Source organism: Perissodus microlepis, chromosome 12 (genome assembly GCF_051167445.1).
Source record: "Perissodus microlepis isolate ML-2025 ecotype Zambia chromosome 12, ASM5116744v1, whole genome shotgun sequence".
Classification (NCBI taxonomy): Eukaryota; Metazoa; Chordata; class Actinopteri; order Cichliformes; family Cichlidae; genus Perissodus; species Perissodus microlepis.
Window position 1 is genome coordinate 11,279,992 of NC_140472.1, and position 20,803 is coordinate 11,300,794.

General features: G+C 45.2%; 2 protein-coding genes across 2 annotated transcripts in view; one reads left to right on the top strand and one right to left on the bottom strand.

Annotated features, from left to right (window-relative positions):
* The window catches only part of LOC146375831 (transmembrane protein 132D), a 33,039-nt gene extending 23,285 nt beyond the window's left edge, over positions 1-9,754 (top strand). Inside the window, exons 4-9 of the mRNA XM_084946961.1 lie at positions 784-976; positions 2,830-2,973; positions 6,133-6,338; positions 6,606-6,870; positions 7,042-7,233; positions 7,321-9,754. Coding sequence (XP_084803087.1) covers positions 784-976; positions 2,830-2,973; positions 6,133-6,338; positions 6,606-6,870; positions 7,042-7,233; positions 7,321-8,634 — 2,314 coding nt within the window. The 3' untranslated portion in view covers positions 8,635-9,754. The remainder of the gene's footprint in view (positions 1-783; positions 977-2,829; positions 2,974-6,132; positions 6,339-6,605; positions 6,871-7,041; positions 7,234-7,320) is intronic.
* An 83-nt stretch (positions 9,755-9,837) lies between these two features.
* Positions 9,838-20,803, bottom strand: part of glt1d1 (glycosyltransferase 1 domain containing 1) — a 40,686-nt gene continuing 29,720 nt past the window's right edge. The window contains exons 8-12 of the mRNA XM_084946964.1: positions 15,316-15,365; positions 13,151-13,194; positions 12,588-12,708; positions 11,990-12,088; positions 9,838-10,265 (exon numbers count right to left, since the gene is read on the bottom strand). Coding sequence (XP_084803090.1) covers positions 10,119-10,265; positions 11,990-12,088; positions 12,588-12,708; positions 13,151-13,194; positions 15,316-15,365 — 461 coding nt within the window. The 3' untranslated portion in view covers positions 9,838-10,118. The remainder of the gene's footprint in view (positions 10,266-11,989; positions 12,089-12,587; positions 12,709-13,150; positions 13,195-15,315; positions 15,366-20,803) is intronic.

The following is a 20,803-nucleotide window of genomic DNA, read 5'->3' on the forward strand; positions in this document are numbered from 1 at the left end:
AAATCTATCAGTGCTTGATTTAAATATTTTCTATTCTGAGAAAGGAAGGGGGTCAGTTGCAAAATTCTCTTAGTTGCCACCTCGTACACATAATATTATCACTGCACTGTCTTTGCGAACACTGACACTACTGTTTTATGTCAAAACCCACTTTGCACTGAGGCAGCGCTTTAGTAAATTTGACCCATAGCATGTAATAGACAAACTACAGAACATATTTATGTCCCATTTCTCGCTGCCTTTGCTTTTCTCTTCTCTTTCCCCTCATCTCCAGTCCAGGTCAAGGGTGCCCCTTCTTAAGCTTGGGTCTGCCTGAGGTTACTTCCTGTTGAAAGGGAGCTTTTCCTTCCCACCATTGCCTTGGCCCCAGTTTTCAGAGTTTTCTCTCTAACAGGGTCTTTATTTTACAGTATAAAGCACCTTGAGGCACTTGTGTTTGTTTTTTTGTGTTACATACATAAAACTGAATTGAACTGAAAGTGCAGAGTGTGCCTACACATCTTTTTGTTTCTCGGTAACCAAGATTTCGGATCAGTAAACTTTTGTGCTGTGTTTAATCACTTAACCTCAGATACACAGGTCTCTATAGAAACATTAAAAGCTACATTATTGCTTGAATCGAAGAGCACTCGAGGCAACATGAAGCTGCGCTAACAAGAGTCTGATTATCTTCATTTTAACACAAGATGTGTTGTACTGAAATTATAAAGCAGGTGTGATTTCAGGTGTATATAATGCATACTTCATCTGTCAAATTAACACAGCTCTTTGCTTACCACTCAGGCTTGAAAGCAGTTTGTTGGAGGTACTTCAAATGGATTTTGAAGTTGAAGAATTGAGCAGCCCTCTCGACAGCCAGGTAATCATATGGAAGCTGGAGCTACCATCCACATCCAAAAATGGAGTCAAGACTGAAGGAGCCATGAGGATCTATACCACTCAGAGAGACTTTGTCGGCCTAGCTCCTCTCGTAATGGTGAGTTAGCTGTCATCTCTCCTGTCACACCTAATCAGAGTAAAACACCAGGATCGATGTTGCCAACAGCAGAGTTTCCAATAATGCTAAGATTGCATCCTTTGAGCGTCGGGGCATGAAAATATCATAAAATGCACTTTGCTCTGATCTGTTCCTGTCTGGTTTGCATACACAGAAGGCTGGATATGCTTTGGACTGTTTAGTAAATGGCTTCTATTTTGAGCAGAGTGTGACCTTGTGTTGTTGACTGTCAACTAGCTGATGTCTCTGTGTTGTTCTGCTCTGTTCTAGCGTGCATTATGTGGTCATTCTCGCCTGCTAACAGCTGCTTTATGTGCTTCTATTTTGGTGCCGCAGGCCTCTTTTATTGTGCTACCTCTATTATTAACCCGTGATATAATCTCCTCTACTCAATGAGAAACATTACAGCACATTTAATTGCCGTGCTGAATCTGAGTTATCTGTCACCGGGGCCAGCTCCTAACTAAAACACTGTTTGGAGGGATAACTTTCACATTTGTTCGACTACATATAATTGAAATATGTAATTTATACAAATAAAAGATAATTGCTATACTTTTAATGAAGGCTTTAGTAAGATTATGCAGGCTATATGCTTCATTTCCATCTTAAAGGTGCTGAAGTGCTCAAAGCTATGTGTATCCCGATTTGTAAATTTGACATGGCTCATCTCGCTGGTGGATTAGAAGCTGACCTCAGGCCAAACAGGAGGAGATTTGATGGTTGGCTCAAGGGGACATTAGCGCTGACTGATCACTTTTGGCCTTGCTCCATGAACTTCAGCTAGTGCTGCTGCTCACTACTTCTATAGGAGGGGGGAGGAAAGAAAAAAGCTTCACTGATACTACCTTCACATCAGAGTTTTCAGTTGCACGTTTATTTATTTCTGCCTAATTTAAAGCGGTTTTACTCTCGAGGGGACACGTTTCCATCTGCTTCATTTTCATACTTGGAGTGGCCAAATGTCTCTTTATATTTGATTTGTTCATTCACAGAACTGCACTGCACTTCAGCTTATAATATTCGATTAATTCAGCTTCATTTAAAGCAGTCTGTTTTCTGTTGTTTTTTCTTTTTTTTTCATAGAGAACGACCCTTACCCATCTGCTTCATTTTCATGCTTTGATTATCCAAGGATTCCTACAAATAACTATCAATTCATTTTAACAAGGCACCTCACATTTATAGTGTTACGTAAATAGCCTTCATTTGTGGAATAAAGTGCTTTAGAGCTCACCTCTTAGTCACCTAACAGGTACTCAAAGACCAAGGGAAGGTATTGATCAAACAAGGCCCCAACCCAACCAATCTATGCCAAAAGACAATGAGACAAAAGGAGCCAGGAATCGAACCACCAACTCTTCCAGAATCAGACGAGCACTCTCATTTCCGTGACCTTTATGATTAACAATGCACCGTGCATCGCAGGCAGGCTCTGTGTGTAATAAAGACTATTTTTAGTCCACGTTTCCGGTTATTTGCCCATGTGTGAAGTGATACAGCATCCCTTTGAGGGACATGCCTGTGCAGTAAAAAATCCAAGATTAGCTCTTACTTCCATGTGGTGACCAGGCCATCACCCAGCCTTAACTCTACTCCCCCACTTGCTTCCCAAAGGCGGATTGGCCTTCTTACCTCGCCACCGCTGCTGAGTCGCTGAGTCACGCTTCATCGCCCGTGTCTCCTGTCTACCTCCTTTAACTGCATCCCATGCCACTCTTATTAAAAAATAAATAAATTAAAAATCTTTGTCACTGTGACAGTAGCACCACCACATAAACTCTAAAACTGAACTGGAATATGAAACTCATTTCCCTTCGCTCTCTCTGCAGGACACGGAGATTCTGAACACCGCTGTGCTGACGGGAAAGAAGGTGGTGATGCCTGTGAGGACGGTAGCTGTGGAGGAAGATGGAGTAGTCACGGATGTGTCTGATTACACAGACTGTAGCTCCACTGATGAAGACGTTCTCAAGGTAGGATTTGCACGTCCCCCTTATGACTTACTTTACAATGAACAAATTCCCCGTCCCTTTGGTTTTAAACGTTTCAAGAACAATGACAGAACAAAGGATGTGAACTTCAGTGGTATGTCCATCAACAACAATAAAGTGCTTCATATTTGTACCTTGCTTCCCTGTCCTAATGTTGAGAGGCATAAGAAAGTTGAGTAGTTTCTTTGTAATACTCCACATGGATAAGGTTAGTTTTATGTGTCAAGGGAAGGACAGCTGAACACAAAGACGTTGCTCCAAAGTCACTTTTACTCTCTCCCTCTTTTCCACATGGTAAAACAAACTATTAGTGAGACTTTAACAACATTTCCCATCAATCTCCCCGACAATGAACAGCTACTGTGCTAAATTGCTCACAACATGACCTCTCAATCTACCACTGTGCTTCCATCCCGCGACTTGTCCCTTTTATCCTGTATAAGTGAGCACGACTGACTGCAGAAAAACCGGCTTTGTTTATGGATGAAATTGAAAGTCAGGTGCCTAGACTTTGAGGTCAAAGGCTCTTGATATATTTACCCAAGATTAAAAAAAGAAATAGCCATGCAGTGGGCTCCAGTTCTCTGGCGCAATTGAATTTTGTAAGTTTATCCAACGGAAGCTGTCCCAGCTAATAAATAAATGCACTTGCAGTATGACGAGGTCACGGGCAGTAAGTGTACCTGTATCAAGCACAGATTTGTGCGGGTTATAGAAAAACAGAATTATGTGGAACAGTCAAGAGGACGAATGTGGACTAAAATATTCTTTTTCAACCTTGACTATAGCCATGTTGTATGTTTGCTGACCAGATAGCAGATTCAGTCACAAATATTCCCTTTAATCTTCTTAGTCTAACAGCTTGACTCAGATATATTTTCTCCTCTATTTTGCCTGAAGATCAAATCTGCTAGTGATAGATGGGGAAGGATTTATCTGGAATTTATAGCTGACATGACCCGGAAAAAAAAAAACCCAAACAAAAAAAACAACTCCCTCTTTGGTGGAAGCGATTCCCAAATGTGTAGAAATGATACAGAGAAAAATATGGAAATATCTTAAGGTATGAAGGATTTACATCTGAGCATTTAACATTTTAACATTTTGATCTGGTCAGTTAAGTATCAGAGGGGGTTGTGAATCAGTTTCAGCTGCTTTGGTGCTATGCTGGTGCATTGGATTCTGGGCTCCTCCTGGTGTACAACATTATCTGGCCTCATGTGGCGAAGTATGCAGGCAGTTCCTGGAGGACAAAGGAATAGATACTACTAACAAGCCCCCATGCTCGCTTGACCTAAATCCAACAGAACTCCTCTGGGACTTTATGCTTCTGTCCATCCAACACCACCAGATTGCACCTCAGACTGTCCACAACCTCAGTGACATCCTGGTCTAGATCTGGGAGGAGATTCCACAGGGCACCGTCTGCCATGTCAGGAACACGATGTTGTCAAGCATGCATACATGTATGTGGGGGCCACAGAAACTACTGAGTACCATTTTGAGCTGTTGCAATGAAAATTCAGCAAAATGGACTAGACTTCCGCATTATCTTTTCACTTTGAGTTTCAAGGTGTCTTTGAATCCAGCTCTTTGTAGGCTGATCATTTTGATTTGCATTTCGTTCCTAACACATTACCCAGTCTGTATCAGTATAGATATCCAGCATGATTTTTGTCCCATTGAGATCTGATGTGTTTTCAAAGTGTTCCTTTATTTTTGAGCACGTGTTATTAACCAGAACTTTTTATTAGGTGATACAGCAGTTTAACCAAAAAATTTACATCAAGTGGGAACTCTTGAGTACCTCTTGGAATTTGGATATTTTAATTGTGCACATTCAGTAAAACTCTCTATGTGCATGTGCAGAGTTGTGTCACTGAAGCGCGCATTTCAACATTTTTAATTTCTGCCTGTCTGTAATACTGTACCCAGTGATGAAAGCCAAATCCCATTTTAACATAAATATCTTTGCGATACCGAAAATGGTGAGGGATATTCTTGGACAAAGAATGAGATTATGACTGGAATGAGTTGGCGGATGGCACATTTAAAATGGCATTCCCTTTTAACTTATTCTTCGGAATATTATTTGAACACAGCAGACGGTGGAGGTCCTGGAAAGTGCTCCTCTAACACAGTAGAAAATTAGCAAATTGCCTTAAATCATGGCTGACCAGCTGACTTCCCACACACTGAATTAAATACATGAAGATTCAACACAAGTGCACTGAAGATAAATGAGCCCTTGTCTGTTGTTCTGTTTTTGCATGGAAATTTTTTCCCTGACATCTATTTGAAAGGTTTTGTGCCACTTCTTAGAAATATACTGTTAGGTATAAAAGCAGAAACTACATCCGAGTTAGCAGCAGGGCTGACATGATGAGTGATGGGGTTATTCTAAAGATGTTCCATATCCACGGGATGCAGTTCCGAGATGCAATGATGACACAGGATACTCTAAAAAAAAAAACCAACTAAAAATTGCACGACCCGGTGACAGCACATCTCGTACGTCTTGGGTCCACACCGCTTCGAGATGTAACTTATATATGTAGTCATCCTTTAGCCATCTGTCAATGTCAGTGTATTTCCTTTTATTCCCCTGGCTGTTTTCAGTCACTAGAGTTCAGTGATTTGTTAATTATTGTATTGGCCAAAGACGACCAAGTGAAACCTCCTGACGTGACGCAAAATGATGTTGAAGCAGCTGCCCAAACTTGCAAAGGTCACCTTTGAAATTCTGTTGTAATGAATGCACTTGGTTGTGAAGGACTGATGCTCAGCGTGCACTACATGATATTTCGATTAACATAAAACTGCAATGCTGCCTCTTCCCAACGCCTCACACCGGTGATCATCACAGTAGTTTATTAAAGCCAGCTGACATTACTGCGGTGACACATCCAGTGCAAAACTGCTTCTGGGCTATTTGTTGTTGCAGGAATGGCCGATGTGTTAAAATGGTGACTTTCATGAGAATACTTGATTATTTTTTGTCATTGGTAGGAAGAATATCGCTTTCATTAACAAGTTTAATCCCGAGTTTGATGTAGATTGTTTACATAATCATCTTAGACAAAAAATGATAAGATGCTCACGTGCCGGCGGACTGTTTCCATTTTATCTTTACCTCTCCAGGTGTCCGACAGGTGTGACTATGTTTTCGTAAATGGAAAAGAGGTTAAGGGGAAGATAAAGATGACGGTAAACTTCACCTACAGCTACCTGAGTGCTCAGCTCGAACTGAATGTGTGGATGCCCCGGCTTCCTCTCCAGATTGAGGTGTCAGACACAGAGCTGAGCCAGATCAAAAGCTGGAGGGTACCCATCCTCACCTCAAAAAGGTAGGAAACCACTAACAACACAAAATCCCTTTGCTTAATTTCTACAGTAGGTGTGATTTCCAGGGGCATTTTTTTTATTCATACAAATTTAAATCATATCTCTCCGAGGATTTAGAGGTTAGATTCCATTATGTAATGCACTGCAATAATTCAGTGTGATCCAATCAAATAAAGAGACAGACAGGGCTGAGTGATTGATATAGAGGTGAAAGCATGTACTGTTTGATAGGCCTGACCTGCCCGTATGTTTTTGTGCTCATGTCCCAGAACTGGCTGGAACAGTGATGAAGACGATCGGAAGGGGAAGGGCTGTATGCTGCAGTTTCAGCATGCCCTTGTGAGGGTGCTAACCCATTTCATGGCAGAGCAAGAAGACCCCCGGGATCCAAAGGCCTATTTCCTAGGGTCTGATTGGCAGGTGGATGTCACAAGGTTGGTTCGATACTTCATGAAGGTGGAGGACACTCGAGTGGCAAGGCTACAGGCAGGAAGAGTGCTGTCGGGGAAAGACTTTGGGACCACTGCCATCCAGGTAATAAACTGGAATACTCTTTGGATTAGTCTTGTGAGCCAGCTCTAACTTGCTGCCTTTTCACAGAGTAACTCTTTTTCTGAATTGAACCGTTTCTGTCTGAGGCAAAGAGTTAAAAATGAGATCAAATCTAAAGCAGCCTAAAAAAGTGACTTTACCTGATGTTGACAGGTGTTTTCTCCACTATCTGATGCCATCTTGGCTAAAACAACTATCAGAGTTGTGGATGACAAAGTGACCATCACAGAGCTGGGGGTTCAGCTGGTTACAGGGCTCTCCATGACATTACAGCTCAGTGCAGGAAGCAACAGGGCCATACTGGCTACCACAACCACACAGGAGGTGCTACAGAGTCCCAAACAGGTAACATCCTTTATCATTTTTTAAATGTAAAGATTTTAGATTCAAAGATCAAAGTACAATCTTTTTACAATTTCTTTGTTCTCTTAGGAAGCTTTGGTCAGTGCCTGGATACAATTCAGTGATGGCAATCAGACACCTCTTGACATTTATGATCAATCCTTTTTCCGTGTGACGGTGACCTCTCTAGATCAGGGAGTGGTGTCGGTGCAGGGCACGCCACCAGCTGTGGTGGCAGAAGGAGAGGGCGAGGGAGTCTTGGTCAGAGTAGAGATGTCCATCTGTGAGGCCTGTCAGAAGTCCAAACGCAAAAGTACTTTTGCAGTAGGCAACGGCACCCTCAAGGTCAAATTTCAAGCGAACACTAAGCGATCAGATGGAATATTCGACAGCAGTACTGTTAGCAACAAGGAAACTGACTATGGGAACGATGGGGAAGAAGTGGAACGTCAGAGGAAGCAGAGAAAGCCATCCCAGGATGCTTCACCACGCATGCCAAACTTAGACAGAGAAGAAAGCGTCATACAGAAGATCACGACCACTATTAAATCTACAGAAAGAAGCCTGATAACCAGCAGTAGCCTCGGAGGAGTGGGTAAGACCAGTAATTCAGGAAACCCTGGTAGTCCTACTACTGTGGCTAATGTCAGCCTAATGAGCAGCCCTGGTGAGAACAGCAAAGGATACGGGTCAGACAACATGATAGTGGAGGATATGAGCAGCATTAGCTTCACCAGCACGGTGAAAGTTCCCAGGAATCTGGTAAACTCCAACAACTTCCCCACCAAGGTGGAGACCCCTGGGCAGGGGACGACAGAAATAGAAGTTGGTGGTGAAGAAGTTTTGGCAAACAGGCCTCTAACAGACTTAGAGATTGGCATGTATGCTTTGTTGGGTGTCTTTTGCCTGGCCATCCTGGTTTTTCTGGTAAACTGTGTCTCATATGTTGTTAAGTTCAGGCACAAGAAACCGCCCTCTCACGGCCAGGAACCCACAGGCCACAGGCACGACTGGGTATGGCTGGGCACAGATGCTGAGCTGGTGATGAGCGTGCCGGGCAGCCCGGTCCAGCAAGACTCCCAAACTACAACCACTGTGATAGACATTGGGCCTGATAAGATTGGCTCTCTTTCCAGGAGGCCCAGTTGTCTGGCCTCCGTCACAGATTCTCCCCTCAGTTGCGTAGGCTCCCTCAGAGGCAAACCGATGCCCACAGAGTCCCTCCACTCGCCCACCAGCAAGAGAAAGAGAGTCCAGTTCACAACCTTCTCCACACTAGAGCGCCAGCATTCACCACATCTCCCACCCAGAGAGAACGGCCATGGCATCCATTGGGTTGGAAAGGAGGACAGCTGTGGGGAGGAACCTCAAGTGCCCATCACAGAGCCTGGGGACCAGTTATAATAGAGAACCTGATCAGACCTCACATGTACAGCAGATGTGGCTTTGATCACCTCAATGCCTTTGTCAACTCTGAAAACTGTCGAGAATTTATGATTTTGGAATTGCCCTCCTCTACATTTCATTACCTATCAAGGCCTTTTACATGTACATGTACTGTATATTATTGTTAATATTGGAGAGTTAGATGTGTGTGATCGTGTTTGAGACGGCCAATTCAGACGGACTCCCTTTTCACACAAAGCCACCAAATATTAAAGCTGCATGTGGATATCTACTTCTAAATTGTTGCACTCACATGCTGATGCATACAGTACAAAGACACCCAGAGAAAGTGTCTCCAAATTGAAAATATATCCTATATCAGCATAATCTGACACTGATTTCAGTAGACATATGGCTTTGATTAAAATAATAAGAACCAAAAGGGGTGTTTTCTATTATGCAACATAAAAGATGTATTTGTAATTTTAAGTTGGGTTAATTTTCAGTTGCTTTTTTAACATTAAAACGGACTGATCTTCAATATTGCCTATTAATTGATTTTCTACGTTAAGCACCAGCCACTTGAGTTGGTCATCTACTGCAGTTTTTTCTTTGCTTAATTCAGAGATTATCTCCATCTGCAGTACTTATATTCAGAAACGTAGCTCTGTTTCGGGACCCCTCACAGATTTCTACGTGGATATGTGGACAGCATGAGGTGGGGAGAGCAGCATCGAGACCCAACACAGAAAAAACACATCAGGAAGAAGAAAGACACACAGGAGCTGGGGTGAAGGTCGTTTGCAAAGCGACTTGAAGGTGTGCAGCAAGCAGCTTAAACAGTGCTTCCTATATGGGATTTGTCAATTGGATGTATAGAAAACCATCAACTGAGCAGACAGCTGAAGTAGGCTAGCGCTGGGACTCACTGCCATGCTGGGATCGTGGCCGAGCTCGTCTTTGTGGCCTGCCTGAACTAATGCAGTTCTTGATTTGACAGGTTTTTGTTACGGTGCTTACGCTGGTGCAGTACGATATCATAATCAACCTTTGTAACAGCATACAGAAGGACTTTTGTGCCATTCTATCCTTTAAACAAAGTTATACTGGTTCATTCTCTTTGTGTAATCCAGTTATTTCAGCATAAAAAACAGAAAGGGGTAGCATAACCTGGAAAAATCTTGGACTTCATTTGGAAAAGTCTGATAAAGAGAAACGTAATAATTTTTTAGATCAATAACCATTTAATATGCAGAATGAATAATCACAGTATCCATGCCTTTATCATAATTAAACCATAAATAAGAGTCCATCATAAATGTCATATGTCTTTGGTTTAAAGCACTCTTCGTCATAATTTTCAGTCAGGTAGTAGAGATAAAACCGCATTGTTATGCAAACGAGCATAATTATACCTGTGCAACAAAGAGAGACTAGTGTCACGCTCTTCTTCTCTCCTGCTGAAGCCCCTGAGAAAGTTTACAGATTGCAGTTTAATGTGCTCAGTGCAAAGTGTCCACCAGTCGCTGGTAAGTTTCTCTCTCCTGTTTCATGCCGTGACGCTCTTCCACGTAGAGTTTTCCATTCCTCACCACTCTCTCTCTCAGCTCGTGATCTGACAACAGCCTCTGAGATTGATGCACAAATTCCTGGCAAGGATAAAGGCAAAATTAGCCTCATTCATTGCCAAATGCCACTTGAAGCTTGCCAGTGAAGGTGCCTGGAGATATTTTTTAAAGCATAAACGATAATCCAAAGCACAAGAACAGAACTCAGATAGAAGCCTGTGCACTGATTAGCAAATACTTCAAAAGTGTCTTTACATAGCCAAAGGATGGAGATATTTGTGGCTCCATATCTAAATATGGATGCCCAACAGACCCCCTTTTTCTATCCTAATAGCTGCCACCTCTCATTTGCTTATGTAAAAAGAGAAAAACAAACAAAGTGATACAGTTAGAAAAAAAAGATACTGTAGAACCAGTCGTGTTGGGAACATGGCGAAGAAAAGACAAGGATAAAAGAGCAACAGTATAAAAAAAAAAGGGAGTAATAACACCATCACGTATTCATAGAAATGAGGTCCATCCACTCAGCATTCAGAATCCTAGTTTGCTCATCTGCTGGCCCAGCAGCCTGTCAGAAGCCTCCAACAAAATGAAGTCAAAGTGCCTTGAAGTGTTCTTGCAACATGACAGCCAACATTCACTGCTGCACTGAGCCAATGGGCACACAAAGTTTTAGCCACTGCCAGTCAGCAGGCCATTTTGCTTTACTTCACTTCAAGTGATGTGATTATGTCTGGAGAGGCTCTTGGTGGGAAACGGCTCTTCTGTATGGACATATGAGGGCTATAAATCCTCACAGCAAAAGGATTAAAGCTCAACTTATGAGAGGCGCGCTTATATTCACTTCACTCTTGGTGCAAATTACAGAGCCCGACAGGACAGGCCATTTTTCCTCTTTAAAGCTTGTGAGTGCTTTTGTGTTTACTTTGCTCGACACATTTCTTAATACCCACACTCCTCATGTAATTCCATCTTGAAGAACAAGAAATACTGTCAGTGGAAAGAATAAGGAAAGACTTTAGCGTGCGTGAAAAGTCCTGCACGGGAGCTACTGCAAAGGCGGCTCAAAGACTAGCACTCTTTGCCCGTCGGTCCTGGCCGAGGTCCTCGTTTATCCGGCCCAAGTTGCTGCAACCATCTGTGTGAGCTTCCTACCAGCAGCTCAGTGGAGCACACGTGCAGGGAGGAATTATCCCCACCATTACAACAACATCACGCTACAGCATGATCTTGACAATACAACGCTTAAGCCCTGCCAATTGGCCTTATCCTTTGTTATCTCCCATTGCATTAAACCTCATTGAATATCAGACTGAGCAGTTCTCATGGGGGATTACTTACTTTCCACCTTGCTGCTAATTGTTGCATCACTATGCGGTAGTATAGTATCTTTGTTCTCTCCCTAAAGGGTGCACTTCTTTTGATTCTAATCCAAGCACCTGAGGAAACATAAAATAAAATATAACACAAGGAGGGGCCCTTTGTTATATTTTACCTGCTCAGATTGGACTCGTGATAAAACCACTGCAAAGTTTACAAAATGATGTCAAAAGTTTCTGATTAAAACTGTGAGACTTGTTATTTTATCCAGTAATGCAAGGAGAGGACATAAAACCCTCCAGTTGTTCTCAGTCAGTGTGTCGGTACTACTTAATGCGGTTGTGTACTTTTCTGGTCAGCTGAGGTAAAAGGAGTCCCTGTAGCCCTGGCAACAGTTTATCCTCCCTGTAGTCCATAAACACAGTCATTATGTTTATGGACTACAGCGCTTAGCTTAACTACAGAGCTGGTCAGCCAATATATACCTGAGGAGAAGAATACAGAAGGCCAGTGACCTCATGCTGCACCACAGCTGCGTTTCCTGGAATGTTTCTAGCCAGCACAGGTACCCCGAGATCAATGGCCTGGTGAAGACAGAAAGCATAAGTCAAAGGCAAAAGTTTCTTGTTTATCCTGTCATTGTTAAGAAGCAGTCACTCGAGCATTTCGGATGGTGTACAGCGCCGCCATTCTGTGCTTCGGTTCACTTAAAGAATTAACAATCTGTGCAAGCTAATACCTTGTTAAGTGAAACATGCTAACAAACTAATAACACTTTAAGCCTACTGTGGATTGTCTTAATTGCCTGTGTTTAAAAAAGATTAAGAGGATTTGCTCACTCAAGAATGGGAAGATTGGAGTCAAGCAATTAATTTGGGTAATTGTCCCAGAAGTGTCCAGATAGCATTGTAGCTGAACAACAAACAGTGCAGAAGATTCATGTGGTTTAGATTAAAAAACAAAAGCTCCTCTGTAAGACGCCTTGATAGATCAAACTACCATTACCAAACTGTTATTCTTGTCAATGTTGGAACATCGTGCTGCCCTGCCGTCCAATTACCCACCATCCTCAAAGATGTTTACCTCCAAGATGGCTGCTGACATGCCCTCTGAAACAGAGCTGTTGACCACAGCGAAGCACCTTTTCATGGCAGCATGAAGCTCCTGTTGGCACCTCTCCTGGGCCAAGAACACCCCTGCTGTTCTGTAAAAGCAGTGGCAAAACTCAGTTCTGTGTGACTCAGGGCTCACAGAGGCGTGAATGATGCTGAACAGCAGTGACAAGCTCAGGCAAGGAAACACAGCTGCACTGTTTGTGACATGAATGGAGCATCCAGGTAAAGTCTTAAGCAGAGAGGGCAGCTTCCTGCCGCAAAGATCTCTGTTGTGGTGAGGCCCTGTGGCGAAAAACTGAAAGATCGGTGGAGACTTGAGTGTGGGAGGACAGATAATAAAAAGAGGACCTTGGCGCTCAGCTCTATTTTGCATTCTGTTCACATTATGTTACGATACATGTGAGCTGCGTTTGTTTTTCAATGCACCGCATGAAAGAAGCACAAAGGCAGGCAAGTCTGAAAAGATGGAACATCACAGCAATTAAACAGACAAAACTGACAGTTTGAACACAAAGAAAGCTGAAGGCCTACCTTTTAACAACCGTTTCTACTTCAGCAGAAAGAACGGGATCAATCTGAAAAACAAGAGGCAAAACAAAAATGACCGAAACATGTGCAACAAAATTTCTGTTTTTCTTTTTTTTTAAGGATACCTGCAATATCCTAATTACTGGGATATAAAATATCGAATGACACAATTAAGAACTTCTATCAGGAGAAAATCATTCTCAGGAAAATCCTGCATTTTCAGAGATTGGGGTCAGGGTGGGCAGGGTGGCCAATCTGATTAATTGCAATGTGGGATTTATGTGCATTAGCCTGTCCACAGAAAAGTCAAAGCATAGCAATGTGGGTCAAAGATGCTACTAAGCAAGCTGCTACATTTTTCTCATTTTATTTTATAGCTCACAAAATGCCTTCATGAAATTATTTTTTAAGATGTATTAAAAAAGAAATGCAGTTTTGCATCCTGGAGTGATCTGGGATTCTGCAGGAATTATAAAACGAGCAGGGGTTGGATCAAGATGATGAAGATACTGGCAAAAATACACGGTTTAAGCCCAACCGGCGCTGTCTTATAGTGAACCCAAAAAAAAACAAACAACAAAGCTACGTCATACGGCGAAAGCTTCAGTGTTCCTGTTCATTCTAATAAATCTGTCATACCTTTACCGATGTTTGAGAGAAATATAATTAGATTTCATTTTTGCTCTTATCAAATAAATAAGGTGAAAGCCTGCTATCGTTATGGCAGATAACGTTCCCTTTTTCGAATTGTCCAGATTTATTTTACTCTGTAATTTAAAGCCCATTTACAGAGAAGTCAGATGTGTCATCGCTGACAAACTGACCTGAATTTTCCTCTTAATGACAGATGCTGCAAAGCCTCAGCGCTTACTACTTGAATGAAGTAGCGATACTGATTTCTGTGATGTCACGACAGCCTGAGCGAGGGATGTCTCATTCCACCTCCTCTTTGCATTTTTAGATCTTTTTTCCTTCACTTCGTTTAATCTGTTCAACACTGTTCCACAAAAAATATATAATCCTTAAATTAACACAGCTGAAATCTGGCTGTCACACGAAAACATTTTTAGTATAAAATTAATATCTTTCCATTTCTTGAACAAACATGCCTGTGATTCAGACGTGTCACGATGAATCACATGTTTCTGCTTCGACTGAACCGTTTCATCAAACAGCAGCAGCAGCAAAGCCTCGTGAAAAAAGCAATAAGCGGCAGTAAGACGGTGCATACAAGCCCGTGGCCATGCCTAATTGAGTTGGTTCTGTGCAAAGCTAAAGCAGAACGTACCTTTTGCCTGAGACCACTGTTTGAAAGAAAGAACAGATGCTAAAGTACTGTACATTGATGCCGTATCAAAGTCGGGTGGGGGGGAGAAGAGAAGATGAAGACATGCAAACAGAAAACAATGGGTGAGAGAAAAACAAAGAACCGAGGCTGCTGCTGTTCTCTGGGATATGACAAGAATTTTAACATAAAACTGCAACCTGATATTTTTTTTAAAAGAAAAAAAAATTAACATAAATAAATAAAAAAAACTCTAATTTGATTGTGTGACTGACTAGTTGATTGATGCACGAGGTTATTCACGACAGGGTTTGAGAGTTCAATTGCTATTTTCCACTTATTTATTTGCACTGTTTGACATGAAGACACACAGCTTGTACCTGAGCACTTAATGTTTCCAGGGAGACACACAGCACAGAAACATGATTACATGTGACAGGGCAGCAAAACCTGTAACTTGTGCTCCCCGTACACGTGCAGATACATATTATGAGGATTAAAATGAGTTTGCTCCACTCCCACACAGGTCATTAGTAAAAGGCAAGTAATGTCAAGCAGGTAATGCCAACCCCCCCCCCCAAAAAAAACCCAAAACAAAACAACTAAACCACCACTACAGCTGACCCCTTCCCCAGTATTCAGAAGACATTTCCTTCCAGCACTGTCCGTTAATTCCAGCATAACAACTAAAGCCTGTATGTCTGCTCTATCCAATTAGAGGCTGCCTCAATTCCCGGGGGATCTTTCTAGGTAATTTCAGCAGTACACAGAGTGACAGTACAGAGGCACATGGCAGAAAAGGGAAAAAACAAAAACAAAAACAAAAGCATACACACAAAGAAACAAACAAAACAAAACTAGTGCATAAGGACTGTTTACTTACCTTAGGTCCAATAATGACTAACACATTCAGCAGATTCTCACAATGCCACTCTGAAAAACATTAAATATAACTGGTGATGTAAAAAACAACACTGCAGTTTGTTCCCTTTCAGTCGATTCACTCGGTACAACACATAAGTATGGGATATCACGCCCTCGCGTGTCCTGGCTGAAGAAACCTTTAATCACGCCTTTAAGGCAGATGACGTGTGATGACACGCGCACGGCCCCGCCTGCACATATAGCCGCTGTCATCACAGTCATCCCTCAGTTCTTACGCTCTTCACCTCGCTGAGAACACCTCTGCTGAGTTGGGCTAGCTAGCTCCGTTGTCTGCCGACTTGAACTTAGCTTAACGGCCCCTGTTGGTGTTAGCCTCCACCGCGCAGTTGGTGTGTAGGCTGCCCGTGGAGCGCTAATTTCAAGTTTTCCCGTGCAGCGTTTTGCTTTGTGTTTTGGAATGTACTCCAAACCGAAGCGAGCAAAGCAGAAATCTTCTGTTCGCCCCTGTCCTCAGGTATGCGGTTTCTCTTTGCACGACAGCAACCAGCACGATGCCTGCCCTGTCTGCCTGGGGATCGTCCACGCTAGGAGAGCGTTGACGGAGCCCGAAGCCTGTGCGTTTTGCTGCCAGCTCCGGCGCTCGACCCTGGAAAGACGGGTGACGTTTGTGGAAAAAGTGCTGGGACGCTCGGCTGTTGCACGGCATGACCCTCTCCTTTCCGAGTCTGGAGCCCCGCCTTCGTCCGAGTCCGAAGACGAGGATTTTCCGGTCGATGTCCCCGCAATAAGCTGGGCTGACCACATGGAATATGTTGACGGGTTAGCCGATGACGAGCCGGAACCATGCAGGAGCGCTGACGGGCTTCAGCCTGGGTTGAAGCCCGCCAGCGCTCCCCAGGACGATGATGACGTGCTGGACATCGGCCTGGACATCCATGGTTTGTCGGAGGATGAGCAGGAGAGCTCATTGTCGGCCCAATGTACCGCCGCTGCTGCGCCAGTCGGCCACGGTGACACCTCTCTTTTCTCCCTGTTTCGCCGTGCTGCTGAGAAGCTGCAGGTGGACTGGCCCTCTCCTCCGCCAGCTCAGAAGCCGTGGCGGTTCGCGGGGTTTTTCCCCCCACCGGAGCCCGCAACGGCCAAAAACTGCCTTCCCATGTTCCCAGACTTTCTCTGCGAGCTAACAGCATCATGGGACAAACCTCTGTCTACCCGCGTCACTGTGCCCGGCTATGGACAGTACATGGAATTGGACGGCGCCGAGGGGGCTGGCTTAGCTAACCCACCCCCTATGGAGCCGTCTCTGGCTGCTTATCTGGCCCCGTCCCATAACCATGGTGTCGGTGGCCCCGCAACTCTGCCGTCCAAGCACTGCAGATTCTCTGCTTCGCAGCTGGAGAAGATTTATCGAGCTCAGGCCGGCACTGCTCGCGCCATGACCTCTGTCACCATGCTCCAGACGTACCAGGCAATGTGCCTGACGGAGCTCGGATCGCTGGTTCCTGATGACAGCCCGCTGACGCACCAGTGTCTGCGGCTGGGTTATTCGGACATTCACTTGAAGCCATTCAGGCTAGATTCGATCTGAGGAAGAAGCAGACGGAAGCTCTGCGCGACATCATCCCCAGACGTCAGCCCAAGCCCAAGCCCGCAGCTAGCTCTCACAGGCCCGCCGCTCCTCTGCCGACTGGCAAGAGACCGGCGCCCACTGCTGAAGTGGGTGTGCCGCCAGCGAGAGCACATCCTCCGGCCCGAGCTCCACGCCAGTCGGCCTGGAGCAAAGGCCCACCCTCGGGCCCCCGGCGGGACCCGACGCCCAGGAGGAAGAAGCCTCAGCCCTCTTAGCTGTGGTTTCGAGTGGAGAGGGGGTCCAGCAGCAGGGAGACGCTGTTTTTACCCCTCTGTTGCCGCACAAGAGGTGCCGCTTAAGTTCTGTTCAGGTTGTCAGCCCCAGAAGGCGCTGCACTTTCCTAACACTGTCTCCCAAGCACAAAACCCCTGCACACAAAATGCCTCAGGTAACTCCCTGTTCAGGTGTGTTAAATGTTCAGGTGACCACATTGAGCGTTCCCGCTGTTTTTCATCGTTGTGCCTCCAACAAAATGTATAAATGTACATGTTTCCATGTTACAATCAATAAAGAGTGTTGTTTATTCTCAAACAATCAAATGCTCAGCCTGCAGGCAGAATGAGCCAGGTCAGGCAGGTGATGCAGTCCCCTGCAGACACACTGGGGGGCAACAACGCCCCGTCGACGGTGCTGCAGGTCAGTCGTCTGGCTGCTCACTTCCCTCAGGGCGCGCTTGCGCCCCCTCTCCATGGGTGCTGCGAACCGTTGCCATCGGTTACCGGTTGCAGTTCCGGGTCAAGCCGCCTCGTTTCCAAAGAGTCGTAAACACGACTGTCAACACCGAGGCGGCCATGATACTCAGAGAGGAAATAAAGGCGCTATTGCAGAAAAGAGCAATACGAGTGGTCCCCGCTTCGGAGACAGACAAAGGTTGGTACAGCCGTTATTTTGTTGTTCCGACAAAAGGGGGAGGGCTTCATCCCATCCTCGACCTGCGAGTCTTGAACACGTATCTAAGAATGTACAGGTTCAAGATGCTAACACTCAGACAGCTCTTGAATGCGGTCGGCCCGGGAGATTGGTTTGCAACAATCGATCTAACAGATGCTTATTTTCATGTGGTTATACACCCGAAACACAGGCAGTTTCTGAGGTTTGCATTCGAGGGCGTAGCCTACGAATACCTAGTGCTGCCATTCGGGCTGTCGCTCGCTCCTCGCACCTTTACGAAATGTGCCGAGGCAGCGCTAGCGCCCCTCAGAGAGAGAGGCATCCGCATCTTAGCCTACCTAGACGACTGGGCTCTCGTAGCTTGCTCCAGAGAGCAGGTGGAGACACAGCTGTCGCTGGTTCTGTCACACATTCAGACACTGGGGTTCTCTGTGAACTTTCAAAAGAGCTCGCTAATCCCGAGTCAGCAGATTACTTTTCTCGGTTTGGAAATATGCTCGCTTTCCAGCCGCGCACAGAGTGGCCGCGTTTCATCGCTGCCTCGCTCAGTTTCAGTTGGGACGCAGACTGCGTTTCCAGACGATATTAAGCTTGTTGGGCATGATGGCATCTATGATCGCCGTAGTGCCACTTGGACTGTTAAAAATGAGAGCGTTTCAACGCTGGACTCTCTCTCTTACCGTTTGTGTGCATCGCGTCACCTCTGGAGGAGGCTGCTGGTAACCGCGTCTTGCATGCTAGCTCTCAGTCCTTGGAGGGAGCCCGGGCTGCTCCTGTCTTGCTCTCTGCTGTTATGGTGCAGTGTTCATTTTCTGTCTCTAAGAGCCACCATTGTCCCGGGCCACCTGAACCTGGGGCCGGACCTTCTCTCCAGGGGGGGTCCTCTGGTGAGAGAATGGAGGTTACACCCTTTAATAGTGGCTCAGATTTGGGATCTATTTGGCAAGGCACAAATAGATCTTTTTGCTTCCAGGGTAAATACTCACTGCCCCCTGTTCTTCTCCATAATCGACCACGATGCACCCTTGGGCTTGGACGCGCTAGCGCACCAATGGCCAGACGTGCTCCTGTATGCATTTCCCCCAGTGGAAATGATATCTCCAGTTCTAGAGAGAGTGCGTCGGCATTCCCCCTCTCTCTGATTCTAGTGGCCCCTTGGTGGCCCACAAGGTCGTGGTATGCAGAGATAATCAGCCTGCTAGCAGCGAGTCCTTGGCAGCTTCCTCTCCGCAGGGATCTCCTCTCTCAGGCGGGAGGAGAAGTGTTTCATCCGCGCCCAGATCTGTGGCGCCTTCATGCTTACCTGCTGAGAGGTTAAACTTGATTGCTAAGGGTTTGCCACCTAGTGTGATAGCGACAATTCAGAGCGCTAGGGCCTCATCTACTAGAGGCTTGTACGCTTACAAATGGCGAGCCTTCGAGCAATGGTGCCAGGACCGCCACACTCTCCCATTTCAGTGCTCTATTGTGGATGTTTTGACATTCCTGCAGGAGCTGCTGGATAAGGGCCTTTCATTTTCGACAATAAAGGTTTATTTAGCAGCTATATCTGCTTGTCATATTGGCTTTGACGGGGTGACACTAGGTGCACATCCCCTCGCCATACGTTTTCTGAAAGGAGTTCGCCGGCTGAGGCCCGTGCTTAAGTCCAGTGTCCCTACTTGGGACTTGTCTTTGGTGTTGGAGGCCCTTTGTAGCCCCCCGTTTGAACCCATTGAGTCTGTGGATATGAAATTTCTTTCATATAAGACTGCATTACTTCTCGCTTTGGCTTCGGCAAAGCGAGTGGGTGACCTTCATGCGCTCTCTGTGCATCCCTCCTGCACACAGTTCTCTTCTGATGGCCACAAGGTCGTATTGCGTCCAAATGCTGCCTATTTTCCCAAGATCATGCCTGCATCTTATAGCTCAATGGAGTTTGAGTTGCTGAGCCTTTGCTCCCCTCCTTTTGCATCTGAGGAGCAGAGGAGGATGCATTCTCTTTGTCCAGTGCGTGTGCTACGCACCTACATTGAGCACACTCAGAATGTGCGTTTATGTGACCAGCTGTTTGTCTGCTTCGCTAATCCGAATAGAGGTAGAGCTCTGTCCAAACGGAGGCTGTCCCACTGGATTATAGAAGCTATCTCACTGGCATATGGCACCGGTGGTCTTGCTTTGCCCCACGGGGTGAGAGCTCATTCCACCAGGGGGATGGCAACCTCATGGGCTCTTTTTAAAGGGGTGCGTGTAGCTGATATTTGTGCGGCAGCTAGTTGGGCATCAACGCACACTTTTGTAGGGTTTTATCGGTTGGACGTTACAGCCCCTTCGGTGGCTCATGCTGTCCTTTCTGCTGGGTCTACCACTCACTAAGGATGTGGTGGTCCGATTCCGGTTCGGTGGCTGCTCTGTGGGGCGTGTATATATGTCCCATACTTATGTGTTGTACCGAGTGAATCGACTGAAAGGGAACGAATAGTTATGTCTATAACTTCTGTTCCCTGAAGGAGAGGAACGAGGTACAACACAAGGTGGCCCCACTGAGCAGTTTGGCTCGGTGAAGAGCGGCTATTGAACTGAGGGATGACTGTGATGACAGCGGCTATATGTGCAGGCGGGGCCGTGCGCGTGTCATCACACGTCATCTGCCTTAAAGGCGTGATTAAAGGTTTCTTCAGCCAGGACACGCGAGGGCGTGATATCCCATACTTATGTGTTGTACCTCGTTCCTCTCCTTCAGGGAACAGAAGTTATAGACATAACTATTCGTTTTTGTGTGTGTTTTTTTAAATGAGCAAGTTGTCAAAAGAAGTGAGGCTGTTCTTGCACAGATTCCCACAAGCTTGTTTAATGCACGACACTCGTGGACAGTATGTGTTAATTCCAAGAACGTGCATGTGAAACTTGAACCGTGTAGCTCTCCTCAACATTAATATACAATGTTGACGCCCTCTAGTGATGTCTCATTACAATAACTGCGTGC